The sequence below is a fragment of the Anabrus simplex genome, chromosome 9, assembly GCF_040414725.1.
Source record: "Anabrus simplex isolate iqAnaSimp1 chromosome 9, ASM4041472v1, whole genome shotgun sequence".
NCBI lineage: Eukaryota > Metazoa > Arthropoda > Insecta > Orthoptera > Tettigoniidae > Anabrus > Anabrus simplex.
In genome coordinates, this window is record NC_090273.1 from 45,260,306 (window position 1) to 45,276,311 (window position 16,006).

Below are 16,006 nucleotides of genomic sequence, written 5' to 3' on the forward strand. Positions count from 1 at the left end.
ATTGATTGATTGATTGATTGATTGATTGATTGATTGATTGATTGATTGATTGATTGATTGATTCCCCTTCTGGTGCATTCTTTGACTGACAAGTATGTCTTAATTACATTGTGTTCAGTTATGATTGTTTAATAAACAAACTGTGGATGTTACCTTTAAGAGCTGAACGAGGAAACTTGTGCATATGTGCGGAGCATTATCTCTGTCTCCATCATACACCCCAACTCCCCTCCGTCCCTTTCTCTTCCCTGAAGCATGGCAGCGGCTTGTGCTCTGGTAAAGTAAATATGGCAAGTTCATCCATTTGAACCAAAGTATCCTCATTTTCTCAAAAAAGAAAAATGTTTTCTTACTATAACACGAAGAGCATTCCTGATTTTTTTTTTTTCTTTTTTTTCAGTATAGTTGTGATACACCATGTAAACAGCCCAGCCAATGTTGAGTGATATTAGTTACTGATCTCGGTCCTCAACCACCGCTACGATGGCTCTCTCTTCTTGTCGTTCTTGCGAGACAATTTCTGTGCCTCTTCAATAGTGTCTGGAAGAGGAAGTCCCAGGGTCTCTGGAAGACTTAGAGTCGCAAAGCCTGCAGCCAAACATAGCACCCCCATACATGCCATGGGCACAGCAGGATAGGTATACTCACCCTGAAAAACAAAAGCCACTTGTTTGCAAAAGTATTTTTACACAACAGCTTCTTAATACTATCCACTTTCTTTTAAGTATAGTTTTACAACAAAGGGGTTTCCTTTTTTTTTTTTTTAACTCCCTATTGCACCTGTCTCTATATAACCCAGGGCCAAAAGCAGCAATCATGTCACATAAAAGGCAGTTGTTAGCAAGCAGTGATACTTCTAAACAAATAAGTGAAAGTGAGTCAGAAATGTCAGAATGTGAGGAACTGTTTAGTGGTAGTGATAATGGTGACAGCAGCAGATCCAAGTAAAGAGACAGCAAATCAAAAAATAACAAATGAAATATTGCATGCTTAAGTTTAAGAAAAGAACAAAAAATGAACAGTGAAAATTTGAGGGGGAGGAAGAGGTGGCAAATCACAAGAATGTTCATTTTTTGGGACAGGTGGTTTACTTCCAGTATTAAGCAGGCAACACTGTGGTCAATAACAGCTCACTATTAGTCAATATGAAATCAATAACTACCCTGTAGCTTTACACATCCCTGACCTGATGCAGAATTTTCACATCATGAAAATCTACTGAAAAAAGAAAAAAAAAGATTTGTGACTCTTTCATTAAACAAGTAATAAACTTCATTCCGGTTCCGTATTGACTTCAAATGTCTATGATGAAATTCTAAAATAATTCAATTATATTAGGTCCAATTATTCAATACACTTCTGCCATTTATTAAATGGTGTGTTTAAAGGTTACATAGTTGTTGAAAATACCTTGGACATGTTTCAACCTAGCTTAGAGGTCATCATCAGCAAAATAACAAAGAAGAAAGACATACAACAAAAACAGTGATACATGAAAAATCCGAGATAACATATAGTTAACAAATGCAACGGGAGTTTATGTTAATATGTAAATAGCTTCAGTATTACAACTATTTTCAACAAGTAAAATGGAAACTGTTAAAAATGTATGTGGATTCAAACTTGGATAAAATATGTTGTGAGTGTGGGTCCAATTTAGTACAATATTGGTTGGCTGGAGGAAGTACTTAAGGAATAGAGAGGACAGATGTTGTTCTAATCTCTCATGTTTCTGGAAAACGGAGTGAAGTTTTTAAAAAATCCGTTGTATTGCATCACAGAGAACACAAGTATAGCCAGGATTTGAAAGTGGAAATACAAAGCCGAGTATGAGGATGAAAAATGAGGTAGAGGTTAAAGATAGTATGAGGAGTTGCAAAATATTAATCACGTCCTCTTTCCACCAGCCCTATGCTTGTGTGGATCAGGTTGGATCGGTGTTCACCTCCACACTGACTGGCAACCATTCCAATGTTGCGTTGGTTGGGAGAAACGGCGGGTGAGGGGAGGGAGAGTGAGTGGAATTATTGGAGGACGGACCAGTAATGTGTGTTGTAACAGATTTAATTGAGCTTTGCTTAATATCTTTCTTGATTATTGTGTCAACAAGGATGTTCATTTTTTTCTTGAATTTCATTAAGGTTATAGATGAGATTTGATTTTTTATCAAAGTTTATGTAAATGTTTTCCAAAATGTTTAATAAAGCTCCCTTTTTGGTTATATGTATGATCTTTATCCATGGTGGAAAATGAGTGATTGTGATCTTTCATGTGTTCTCATGGCAGAAATCTTTTGTATTTAACAGCATTAACATGTCCTTTGTAGCGGATATGAAAGTTTCTCCCAGTCTGTCTGATATAGCTGGCATTGCACTGGTTACACATCAATTTGTAGAGCGCTGATTTGCAAATTTTTGTCAGATTTGTTAAGTGTGTTTGTGTTATAAAAAAGTTTAGTAGTAGTGTTGTTGGTTCTAAAGGCAACATTGAGGTTCTGTTTTTTTTTTTTTGTTGTTGTTTTTTTTTTTTTTATGTTTGAGATGGTACGCATTATTACTGTTGAAAGTGAAGGTGACAAAATCAGTACCGGTATTCTTTTTTTTTTTTTTAGTGTGGTGGTGGGTTTATTTTTTATTGAGAATTCTGTCAACAAAGTTGCTGTTAAACCCATTAAGGTGTGCTAAAGTGTGGACGGTGTTAATTTTTTCTTATAAGCTTACTTGGACATGGGAATCTTCAAGGCTCTATATACCATGCTATAAAAAGAGGCCTTTTTGTGGGAGCCAGGGCACAGTGAATCTTGTCTGATGTTGTTGACTCTCTGGGTGGGTTTTCTGAAGATTTCAAATTTTAGATCTAAAATGAGGTAGAGGTTAAAGATAGTATGAGTAGTCGCAAAATATTACTCACGTCCTCTTTCCACCAGCCCTATGCTTGTGTAGATCAGGCTGGATTGGTGCTGACCTCCGCAATGACTTGAATTCTTTTAAGGAACTTGTCTTGGCTGCTTGAATTCTGCTTTCATCATGTTACTTGACTGAACAATATATATAAAAGGATAGTTAACCTGCCGTGTGAACAATGTGAATAAATGTGATCAAGATAGCAGAAATAGGATGTGTCCCGTCTAGTGGGCACGACCAGCTGACACAGAAACCCGTCCCTGAAACCACACATCCACTCTCACTTTGCCGGAGTAAAAAGGTTAAGGATATGTCTTTTTTTTTTCATCAGTTACCATGTGTAGTACTTACCACAAGAAGCAGCTGTGGGGAAATGAGGCTTCCCACTCTGCCCCAGAAGCCACAGAGTCCCATTGCTGCTGCTCTCAGCACAGTAGGGAATAGCTCTGAGGTGTACAGGAAGATGGAGCAGAAGGCACTCACCACTGATGCCTTACCCATCAATGTAAAAACAGTCCTCATAGTCTCTGGAATAAGAAAAGCAATGTTATTACCACACAGAAAGAGATAGAACCAGAAAACAAGAGCAATACTGAAGACTGAATATGCCTGGAATGCCAGACCTACTTACAGCACTTGGCAGGTTCCTGTTTAAGACTAGAACCACGGCGATCTGTATACCCCCTAGAACCGCGGCTGGATCACTTATGACCCATCTCTTTTTTGTGTGATTATTAATGTATGGATGAGGATTTGGTAACTAAAGAATATACCGGTACATGCGCTAGATAATTTATTGAAATTTAGAATATTAAGAATGCAAATAAGGAAAATTTAGACAATTGTGTTAAAACTGGCAAAATATCAGTGATGTACAGTATGCTGCAAATAGTCTTTTTGCAGGAATGGCACTTCACAAACAATTTGTTTCCTTTGCAATTGGACTTTACCTAACAATTCATACGCTTCTCCTGTCTCTCAGGAATCTCACCTGGAATAATGGTGCGGGCATTTGCAGTCCTAGTTGCTACATATTTCTCAGTGAGCTCTTCACCCAGCTGCAGAATGAAGTCCTTGCAATTCAGTTTCTTTTCATTTAGTGCATTGTACACCACCCAGGCATTTATTCCTGCCAAATCCACCAAGTTGTAGAACGTATGAACTGGCCAGCGCCTGGATGGTGCCTTGGTTGAGTACTTGCGAGCCATTTGATCAACCGCATCTACTCCATATCTTGTGCCATTATAAAATATGACTGTGTTTGGCTTCTTCCTTTTTCTTACCACGCTCTACTTTCACACCAGGGTGCATAGTGCTGAGAACGAGAACATTTTTGTTGCCCTTTCCCTGATAGATTGTCAACGATGAATCATGATTTTTCAGCAGCACTGTGCTGTGAAGCATTTGATTTCAATGTTTTGGAGAGAGATAAGTTGGTGAAGAAATTGTCACATGTGGCATTTCTTCAAGTCTTCATGTAAGGTTCCACCAAATTCTTTACTACAAGATCACTAAAGCACTTGTTTTTGGCCTATCATCATCTTTTCCAAGATATAGGAAAGTGTTTATAACATATTTGGAGTCTTTGTCTACAGCCATCCAATACTTCTGCCCATATTTGTCTTGTTTTGAGACCATAAACTGCGTAAATTTACAGCAGGATTTAGAAGTGAAGAGCTGCTCGTCAACAGTTATACATGCTCCAGGTATTTGGGTATTTGCAATGAAGGCGTACCACATTTATGATACCAATGCAAATTTTTCTTATTTTAGTCTTTCTGACCTTGTAGATTTAACGTCAAATCTCAAGAAATGCATTAATTCTCTGAATCTATCATGAGCCATTGTTGATTTTACAATAGGATTGCTCCACTTTTCTGACAACAATGAGTCCAGTTCTAAGCCTTTAAGTCCTATGGCATTGCAAATGTACAGTATAGCAAGAAAGGCTTCCATTTCCTCAATCCTTAGACACCAATCATCTGACATCAGTACATGATGTACCTATGTCTCAGTACATGTCACAATATGTTTCAAAGTCTTGTCCGTGGTCATAAGTCGCCAAAGCATTTACGCAAGTCTCATTCACATTACATTTAACATGTGCAGTAGGTCCAGCGCAATCTCTTAACACATTTTGAGCTCCACGTCTACCAGCTGTAACATCACTAATTACCCCAACTTTCCAGGTCGTGCCATCTGGAGATACAATTACTGTACTTGCTGGAAGCTAAATCAGGCTCTCAACACAAAACCACCCTCCCTTCATTGATGGTGCATCCTTTCTGTCATCGTCAAATTGTACAATTCCTTGACTGTTAGTGATGGCCTCCTCTCCCGATGAAGGAACAAAACAGCGTTCCTGGCCACATCCCTTTCGACGACCTCAAGAAGTTCCTGGCATTGCAAGACGTGATTAGATACAAAGATACATTTTGTCTTAGTTTTTCCACCCAAAAACAATATTTACAGCAAGTAAAAATGCACCGGGCTATACAAACCTAATAGCCTGACCATAAATATCACAGTGATGAAGAAACTGTAAAATAAATACTTTTAGGCCTGAAATTTGCAAAGGATCTAAATTATAGTCCATAAATCATGAAATGAAAGTTTAGAAATGCATACCTACTCTATCAGGATTTGCTACAGCTTCAAATGGCATTACATCATCCTCATCTGATGACGAATCTGAAGGTACGAGCTGTGACCCTTCATCAGATGAAAAATCCAAGGGTTCCCCTTCAGATTCCTCATCAGAAATTTAATTTATGGCACCAATAATATCTTCTTCAGTAGTACGTCATTGATGTGCAGGCATTGTCGACTATTCTCAAACTATTTCCACACAGACACTGCAAAACTAACAACCTATTGCACAATAAAGTGTGAGTAGTGTCCTTACTGCACAATTGTTTAGATGTGACCAAGCGGTTTCGTACCTCTCCCTTCCTCCGCATCCAATGTGATGTTGCCAGCTTGGGAACAGTATATATGTTTGGAGAATCCCGGTGACACAAGGACTAAAAGTATAAGAAGCTACGTGGAAGAACAGATCTTAACACACTATTATCAATGATGGGTCAAATCTGAGCCAGCTGCAGTTTTAAGTAAATCCAGATTTTTTAAACAGGGGATTGCCTCCTGAAAACTAAAATCATGTGTGGTTGTTAAAGACCCTTATTTATGAAAAGTCATAAAAATCTAGCACACCAGGTAGAAACACAAAGAAGATAGGGAAGAAAGTGACCTAGCTGCAGTTCTAGTGTGAAGAGGTTATATAAAGTTTTTTTTAAGTTCCTTTAAGTCATACCGACACAGATAGGTCTTATAGTGACAATGGAATAGAAAAGGGCTAGGAGACTCTTTTATCTCTTATCTCAATTACAGCTGTTTAGGTAAATCTTGATGTGATAAATCTAGAGAGCAAGCATAAAATATACTTAGAAATGAGGCGGTCCGTTCCAAAACTCGTCTTATCCATTTTTTTTTTTTTTAATGAGTTAGAGGTAGCATTGCCTTCTTGGTGATGTTTGTGATAGTTCTAACACTAAAATTAAGCACCAAAACTCGCCTTATCCCATAGAAATCTGTCACCAAACTTAAGCTATTGTTCCATAACTCGCCTTATCCATGGCGCTTGTTGTTCCAAAACTCGCCATATACAATCAACCAATAGGAATGGATAATTTCAGCACTTGACTCACGCTACAATTTACCCACATTTTATGCCAGTCTTTCCACTCTTTGAATTGTTCTTGAACTGTGTTAGTCTTTCATGCAGTTTTGTGCTGTGAATAGAGTGTATTAAGATGACTGAAAATATTGCTCTTGTTGTGGAAGGTATATAAAACTTGCTAATACAGAACAGTTTCACATTCAGGTCTGCCAAAAGACATTCTTGAATGTATTGCATGTCAGCAAAGATTGGGTTCAGAGGATTGCCAGAAATCACTTCACGATAGGGAAACTTCCAACAGAAAAGAGGGGAGGAGCTAGGATCAAACCAGAGTACACTGAAAAGAGGCACTCCGTGAAACATTTCATTGAAAGTTTGCAGTGTTGTGAAAGTCACTATTGCCACGGAAAGTCACCGGTCAGACAGTATCTACCCGGAAATTTAAGCATCGCTAAGGTTTACAAAATGTATAACAAGAAATCACCTGAAGAAGTGAGGGTGAAGCGGTGGTTCTTCCGTGAAATTTTTACGCGTTGCTACAACATAGGATTCGGAACACCAGTTACTGACACTTGCTCAAAGTGCATGGAGCTCAAGGAGAAAATTAAACTTGAAAGTTTGAACGTATCACTGAAGAATGATTTAATCTTGGAACTTAGAGTACACAAACTAAGGGCTGCAGCTTTTTTCAAAAAGCTCCAAGAAGAAAGGGACAGCAGGGCAATATTTTCATTTGACTGCCAAAAGAATCTTGTGAATCCAAAAGTTCCAGATCAAATTGCCTATTACAGTCGCCAATTGTACACCTATATTTTTACCATTGTGAGGGGTACCTCACATGCCAAGTTGACAAAGGAGAATGTTTTTACATACACATGGATGGAGCATGAATTCAACAAGGGGTCTAATGAAACGTCATCTGCAGTTTACCATCGATTATCACAAACTGATTTGTCAAACTTCACTACTATACGAATTCACGTGGATGGTTGCGGAGGACAGAACCGCAAATCTATAATGATTGCAATGTCCTAATATTTCTTGACACACACAGCTCCGCCTAATATAGAAAGTGTTGAATTGGTCTTTCCTATGACAGGCCACTCATTTCTGCCCACTGACAGGGTATTTGCTCAAGTCGAGAGAGAGAGAGATATACGGAAATGCCCTATAATCTGTAATCCAGCAGAATATGAAGACATCTTTATCAAACATGCTGAAGTCTTCAAGTTTGGCAGAGACTGCTCAGTGAACAATTGGAAAATGGTTTCTGAAAATATGATGAAAATGCCTGCATCTTGGCACTTTGAATTTTCTTCAGTGAAACGATTTGTTATTAGCAAAGACTCACTGGGAAATGTCATCCTTATGGGGAGAACCTCATTACAACTCAGACATCGGTTTAGGAAAATCCGTAATGAAAAAGGGAAAACGCCTGCGAGATATGCTAATGCCACCTGAATTATTGCCAGGAGTAAACTTTAATTCCGCCAAAGTAAAGGACGTACAAAGTTTGCTTGAAAAGCATTTTGGAATGGATTGGGATAGGAATGAGTTGCTTTCTTTTTATAAGAATCTGTTCACCTCAATTTCTGTAGACGAAAACAATCTTGTTGAAGAAACAGAAGTTCTTTTTGATGGATCTCAAGAGGAGGGAAGAGATTTGAGAGTTTGATTAACGACAAAGTGATTTTTTATTGTTCAAGTTACTTCTATTGTGAGTGCAGTGTAGCCTATAAAGGAAGAATTCTCTCCAAATACTATGGATAGGATGTAAATATGATAAATCACACTGCTGTGTTTAATTTATTTGTGAATATCATTATACTGATAGCAAAAAGGTGCATGAGTGTACTGGTGAGTTTTATAACAACATTATATTCTCAATCCTTTCATTTTGCTTGTTTAAAAATAAGTTGTGTGAGGTAATATATTTTGAATTTTTTGGGTGCTCCAAAACTCGTCTTATCCAAAACACAAATGTAATTTATTGACGTTCTACTAATTATATTTATAATTCTTCAGTAAGACGACCCTATGACATTGGACTTGAACGTGTCATAATACATTTAAACAAGTGAGACTTATATTACAAAAATTACAGGTTTTTCGCTTTTCCTGAAAAATCACTTATGATGGATAAGACGAGTTTTGGAACGGACCGCCTCAAATAAAGGTCTGGCTTTCAATAACTGCATTTATCCAAAGAAAGCTTCCAATCACTATGTATTACCTATGCTAGTTATCAGCTGGTGGGTTGACACGCTTTTTACAGCACGGCTTTATTCAGAAGGGGTGGCTTCTGCTACACGTACACCAAATGGGAATAACAGAGACCATCTCCAGAAACTATTTGCAAATACATTCTCACTGTTTGGACTCTATAGTCGGAAACAAAACTATATTTTAAGTTGCAAAAAGACGGGATCTCAAATACTCGTGATTGCTGTGAAGATGACATCATTTGGAATGACGACACGCCAGTAGCAAGAAGTTAGTGGCACAAGATGACAATAATTCAAATGAAAGCAATGATCAGGTTTACTATGTGGTAGGCCTATTGCTTAACTGACAGACACAAATAACTACCATTACATTCTTTTGTATTAATACTGCATAATACGATACCCTCATCCCTTATATCTATGGGGTCAAGAATGAATTGAGATGAATTTTCGTAGCGAGTTTTTATGACCGCACCCTCTTCCTGACGTCAACCCCATCAGAGGAATTAATGAGATGAAATGAATGACATGATATAAGAGTAACTAAAGCTGACTATATTTACTGTATATGTAAGCCTAAAAGTCATGTGTTCATCATTTATTCTGCCTTCCGACAAAAAAAGCCAGTAAAACTCACAATACCGTACATTCGTAAGCTTGTTAAAAAATAGTGTCGAATGTTAACACGTACAATTTATAGCTCTTTATGGCCAAGAAGTCATGTGTTCACTGCACAAAATTTGAGGTTATTGCATATTGGATCCCTCCCCACCCCCACCCCCCACCCCAACTTACTTTTCTTGGCTGTAAATGTGGTGGGGAAAAGGGGGTCTAATACGCGTGTAAATACGGTATACTCATCAACAAGCATTCTTCCAGTTAGGTTATCTAATGCATACTCTTTGGCAACACTTACCTTCAAAATTAAACACAGTTTGGCTCGGGCAAAAATAAAACTCAAATTCCTCAATAATTCATCTTTTCATGATCATGCAACATGGCTATCTGGAAACTTTCATCTCCCTAGTACGAATACAGTGAAGTATGGAACAAATGGTGTATTATATAGGGCTACAACAGCATTTAATTCCATTCCAGATTTGATGAAAGCTTGTCAGAATTTCAATAAATTCAAAGCAAATATTAAGAAACATTTACGGACAAAATTTAATGCTCTTGATTTAGTCTAAGTGAATTTATTATCAAGTTTCATTTTGAACTATATAGTTCTGTGTATATAAAATTTTAAACACACAATTTTATCCTTGAAAAGTATTGTATTTTAGATTTGAATTATTATACATTTTTATCTGCTCTGTATTTTTTTTTTTTTTTTTTTTTTTTTTTTTTTAACAAGCAAATAGACCACTAAGGATCACACTACAACTTAATTTATTTCTCTTTGTGCAGAGTTTTCTCTGTGTTCAATACTCCTTCATGCATTCGCTGGCCTGCTTTCAGTCCAGGCTCTTCCGGTTTTCTTAGTTCTTCCTTCAGCTTGAATCCCTTCCAAATTCTTCACTGTGTTCCTAAATGAATTCCTTTCTAACAGCTGGACTTCCAAAATGCTTAACCTTTCCATATCCTTCTTCATTTCCTTAATTCATGCTGTAGTGGTCTTTTTTCTCTAGAAGAAATCAAATATCTGTTAGGTAGGTCTGTTTGCGGTCATTCTGTACAGATGTCCGAGAAACGTCAGTCTCCTTTTCTTCACGGTCACTGAGATTTTTTGCACCTTCTGGTAAACTTCATTGTTGCTCCGAAGTTTCCATCTGCTTTCAGTTTGGACAGCTCCCATAATTTTTCTGAGGATTCTTCTTTCCAGAACCTCTAATTTCTCCAGCTTGTAGTTCATGGACAGGCATTCACTGGCATACAGGCATTCTGTTTTGGCCACAGTGTTGTAATGTTTTAATTTGGAATTCTTACTGTAGATATTTTTTGTCAAGCCGTATGTTCTCTCCATTTTTGAGATCCGATCTTCCACTGCACCTTTTTCTAGTCCATTCTCCTGTATCGTCTCACCAAGGTACTTGAACTTCTTGACCCTTCCTATCCATCCTATTTCTGTTTCTATGAATTTTGGTCCATCTTTGATGTTCGTCATGAATTTGCTCTTTGTTGCTGAGATCCTCAGTCATGTTTGGCTGGTGATTCTTTCCAAGAGGTTAATCTGGATGTTGCGACCTCTGGACTTCCTGATAGTATAGCAAAGTTGTGAGCGAAAGCCAAGCAGTTGACTTTAATCCCTCCTGATTTTCTCCCTAGACAGATCGGAACTATCCCTTGATGTTTGAGTTCTGAGTTCCATATTCTCACTATCTTTTCTAGGACACAGTTGAATAGGAGGAGGGATAGTCCATCGCCTTGTCTCATGCCTGGCTGATCTGCTGTGTATTATTAATAATTCAATTTTTCTTTAATATTGTAACTGTACCAGCTCTTTGATTTACTGTTTCACTATGAGCATTAGTTCATGGGATCTTTGAAACAATAAAATAAATAAATAAATATGAATGTACCCAAATCAACTGAAACAGTAAAGCAGAAACATGAAAGTACAACCAAAGCATAACCATGATCTGTTCAGTCACATATACTGATATCAAGGGACTAATGAACTTTAAAGACGGTAGCGCAAGAAAAAAATCGTCAGTTCCCTGTACAAAGAATTACCAGGGAATTTCAAGGTGTTAAGCAAAGTACAGCCAGTCTCTTGGCTGTGCGTTGGGGAATTAAAAGTAATTGGGCTTCATGGTCGAGCAACTGCTCATAAATCACTTACCACCTACACTCATACGAGCAAGTTTCATATAATGTTTGCTTAGAGCCAGGCACAAGCTGCTACTGGTTGAAATTCATCCTTCTAGAATTCACTTTCTGGTCAACGATGGCCACCATTTATTGAAAACTACTGAACAAGTTTTGATAAATTCCCAGTGTACCTACACTGATTCTATAAACGGGTACAACAACAAATTCCATATGCACTAATCCACAAGTAAAGGCTAGTTTTTTAATATATATTGATGTAACCACAATGACGCACACAAAATGCTGTCAACTTGCGTACATGGATTTATTTACACTTATTTACAAATTAAATGCACATAACCTTAATCACTGTATCACAAACAAAACACTTCACTCCGAGAACATCAACAAGCCACGATCTTAACAATTGCCTATCACAATACCTGGAAGATGTAATCTAAAAACACAGTTGAAACAGTTGACTACCAACTGCCTACATTGGCATATCAGCCTAACCACAACACATGTTCACCAGTGAAACTCCTACTAAGCAATAACTCGTCTCTAGCATCAAGACCACTTCTTTATATAGGTGCTTGGCCAGGCTTCTAGGAAGATACGTTACAAATATATCTTCTCGTAAATATTCGGCTGCCTAACAACAAGATTATAATGTACAGAATATTCTACCATCGGGGTGTAAGGGGTAGGTTGTCCTACTCAAATGTCAACCTCACCTGCACGTGGTGCACCCTGCTTTTGACTGACGAGGCTCTGGTGACTGAGTGACTCCCGGGATAAGGAGTCCTTCTCTGTTATGCCAACGGCTCCTTATGAAGGCGGATGAGCTGGTAGAGGCTGGGGCACTCTCTTGCCCTTGAGGTGAAAAACCACCTCTAAAGGCAGAAGAACCATATATGGTCAACAGCATAGAAAGTCCTCAATGGCGGACCAGGCGTAGGGACAACTAAAACTTCCCTGGCGGCTGGGAAGGTGAACGAAGGCTGCAGCAGTCTTGGAGCCTCCAGTCGTCGTAACTCTTATGCCACTGGGGACAGGTTCCAAGTCTGTCAAGATATGTGTGATTGTTGATGTGCAGCAGCATTCCCACACTAAAAGATGTCACGCGCAGGCATCTTCTGAAGAACTCAGCACATACACTACAAGCCCTGCGGCGATCGGGGAGTTGTGACAGGAGCAGGATTGTGTAGTCTGGGAGCTCCTAGTGACGAACCAGCATGTAGGCGACGAATGTGTGATCGCCGTTTTGCTTTAGGAAAGGCTGTAAAGCAACTCGTGTGCTGCATTCATGACTGAGCAGGCCTATTCAGGAACCACTCTGCTCACCCTGAATGGGGAGGGGGCTATAAAAGGTGCCCTAAACATAGTCAGCCTCAACACATCCCGACTGGGAAACCATGCCCAGAGGGTACAGCATAAGCAGTCAAAAGAAAATAAAGATGAATTTTGCAACCTGGAACATCTGTACTCTAATGGATAATGATACAGCTAATCGGCCAGAAAGGAGAGCAGCTATCGTGGCTCGTGAACTAAAAAGATTTAACATCGATGTTGCAGCACTGAGTGAAACCAGAAGGCCCAATGAAGGACAAATTAAAGAACAAGGAGGCGGATACACTTTCTTCCGGAAAGGCAAAAGCATTCATGAGCCCCGCATTCATGGTGTTGGTTTTGCCATTGCAAATGAACTTGTTCCTCACCTTGATGAACTTCCTTCTGGATTGAATGAAGGACTCATGAGCTTACGCCTCAAACTCACCAACAATCAACGAGTTACAGTAATTAGTGCCTATGCTCCGACCCTCACTTGTGAAGAAGATGAAAAAGAAGCATTCTATTGCCAACTTGACACACTTCTAACAAGAATACCCCAAGCTGACAAAATCATTCTCTTGGTAGACTTCAATGCACGAGTTGGTACAGACTCAACACTATGGCCCAAAGTAATTGGAAAAGAGGGAGTAGGGAACTGCAACTCTAATGGAACCCTTCTTCTCATGAAGTGCTCAGAGTACAATCTAGTGATCACCAATACCCTCTTCAGACAAAAGGACAAATTTAAAACATCATGGCAACATCCACGGTCAAAACACTGGCATCTAATTGATTACATAATTGTACACGCCCGAGACCAATGCGATGTTTTAATCACAAAGGCTTTAACAAGTGCTGACGACTGCTGGACGGACCACTGACTTATACGGTCCACGATGACCCTTCACATCCACGAGCAGCGAAGGAAACAGAGGAAACTTACGAGACCTAAAATGAACACAGAACGTCTCAAAGATCATAGCACTAAAGTAAAATTTCAACAACTCCTAGGTGACAAACTGCCAGATGAATATCCTGAAAGCACTGAAGAACACTGGGCAACACTGAAGACCGCAATACTATCAGCTGGTGAAGAATCGGTAGGACACCTTAGGGTCAAACACCAAGACTGGTTTGATGAAAATGACCAAGAAATACAGACTCTAATAGACAAAAAGAGAGCAGCACACCAAGCTTGGCAGATCAATCCTAGTTCACTCTCTAAGAAACGAGAATATCAAGAAGCGAAAGCAGATGTTCAGAGGAAAACCCGTTTTCTGAAAAACAGTGGTGGACGATGAAGTCTCAAGAAATGCAACATCTAGCCGAAACGAACAACACTAGAGCTTTTTTCAGCATGATAAAAACCGTATATGGCCCAACAGCTCAAGGATTAAACCCTCTTAAATCTAGGGTTGGTTCTACTCTTCTAAAAGACAGCAATTCCATTAATGCACAATAGAAAGAACATTTCCATGAACTGCTGAACAAGGATCCAGAGATCAACATAGTAGAAATCCTGAAAATTCCACAAAAACCTACAAAATCTCACCTTGGCGAAGTACCCTCCTTACAAGAAGTTGAAAATGCTATTAAACAGCTCAAAAATAATAAAGCTGCTGGATCAGATGGAATTCCTGCTGAATTTTTCAAGGAAGGTGGACGAATTCTTGCTGAACATACACTAATGCTCATAATCAAAATATGGAACACTGAAACAATACCTCCTAATCTCAGAGATGCTCTGATAGTTACAATCTTCAAAAAAGGAGACAGAACTGACTGTGGTAACTACCATGGAATTACCCTTCTGTCTATTGCTGGGAAAATACTCGCTCAAATTCTATCCAACTGCCTGATACCTCTCACTGAAGACTGCTTACCTGAAACTCAGTGTGGATTTCGACGCAATCACAGCTCAACAGATATGATTTTCTGTGCTAGACAAATGCAGGAGAAATGCAAAGAACAACATCTACCTCTGTACATGGCATTCATAGATCTTGCCAAAGCCTTTGATTCGGTTAAAAGAGATGCCCTGTGGAGGATCCTAGCAAGAATAGGCTGTCCTCAGAAGTACATAAATATTCTTAGATTGCTGCATGATAATATGAAGGGCATGGTTCTTGTCAACAATAACCCTGGAGAAAATTTTGAAATCACTGCAGGCGTGAAGCAAGGTTGTATGATAGCTCCCACTCTGTTCTCAACATTTGCTGGGACTATACTTCATCTTGTTGATGGGAAACTACCAAAAGGCATAGAAATTGAATACAGGACTGATGGAGTTTTATTCAATCTCAGTAGACTACGAGCCAAGACCAAACTTTCCACTACATCCATCACTGAACTTCAGTATGCTGATGACAATGTTGTTCTTGCAAACTCTGAACATGATTTACAAGCAATCTTAAATGCATTTGATGAAGCTTATACAAGTATTGGCCTAAGCCTGAACATCCAAAAGTCTCAGATCCTTTACAAGCCTGCACCCAACTCCATCTCCGTATGTCCTAAAATCACAGTCCAAGGCAAACTTCTGAAGAACATAGAACATTTCTCATACCTTGGCAGCCATCTCTCAGCAAATGCAAATCTTGATGATGAGATTCAACACCGTCTCAAATGTGCTAGTATGGCTTTTGGTCGTCTTCGGGTAAGGGTCTTTGATAATCATAATATCAGCATTCAGACCAAGCTTTATGTGTACAAAGCTACCGTTATACCATCTCTTACATATGGATGTGAAACGTGGACTACCTACAGGAGGCACATACGATGCCTGGAAAAATACCATCAACGTTGCCTGAGAAGGATCCTGAGGGTGAAATGGCAAGATCGACGCACTAACATCAGTGTTCTGGAAGAAGCTAACTCCACTAGCATTGAGCCCATGATTATCAAGCACCAACTTTGCTGGACAGGCCACATCGTTTGCATGCCTGAATTCCGTCTCCCAAAACAAATTATGTACTCTCAGCTAAAGGATGGTCATAGAAAACTTGGAAGACCACAAAGGCGTTACAAAGATGCACTAAAAACCAACATGGAAAAGTGTCAAATTAAAACTAACAACGGGGAAGCTATGGCACATAACCGCACACTCTGGC

At 39.0% G+C, this 16,006-nt stretch overlaps 1 protein-coding gene across 3 annotated transcripts in view; it reads right to left on the bottom strand.

The window, feature by feature from the left end:
- Positions 1-352: 352 nt before the first annotated feature.
- The window catches only part of LOC136881210 (solute carrier family 22 member 6), a 112,471-nt gene continuing 96,817 nt past the window's right edge, over positions 353-16,006 (bottom strand). For all 3 annotated transcript variants that reach the window (XM_068229294.1, XM_067153934.2, XM_067153935.2), the window contains 2 exons: positions 3,255-3,430; positions 353-649 (listed from right to left, as the gene is read on the bottom strand). In XM_068229294.1, the coding sequence (XP_068085395.1) occupies positions 479-649; positions 3,255-3,430 (347 nt within the window). In that variant the 3' untranslated portion in view covers positions 353-478. The remainder of the gene's footprint in view (positions 650-3,254; positions 3,431-16,006) is intronic.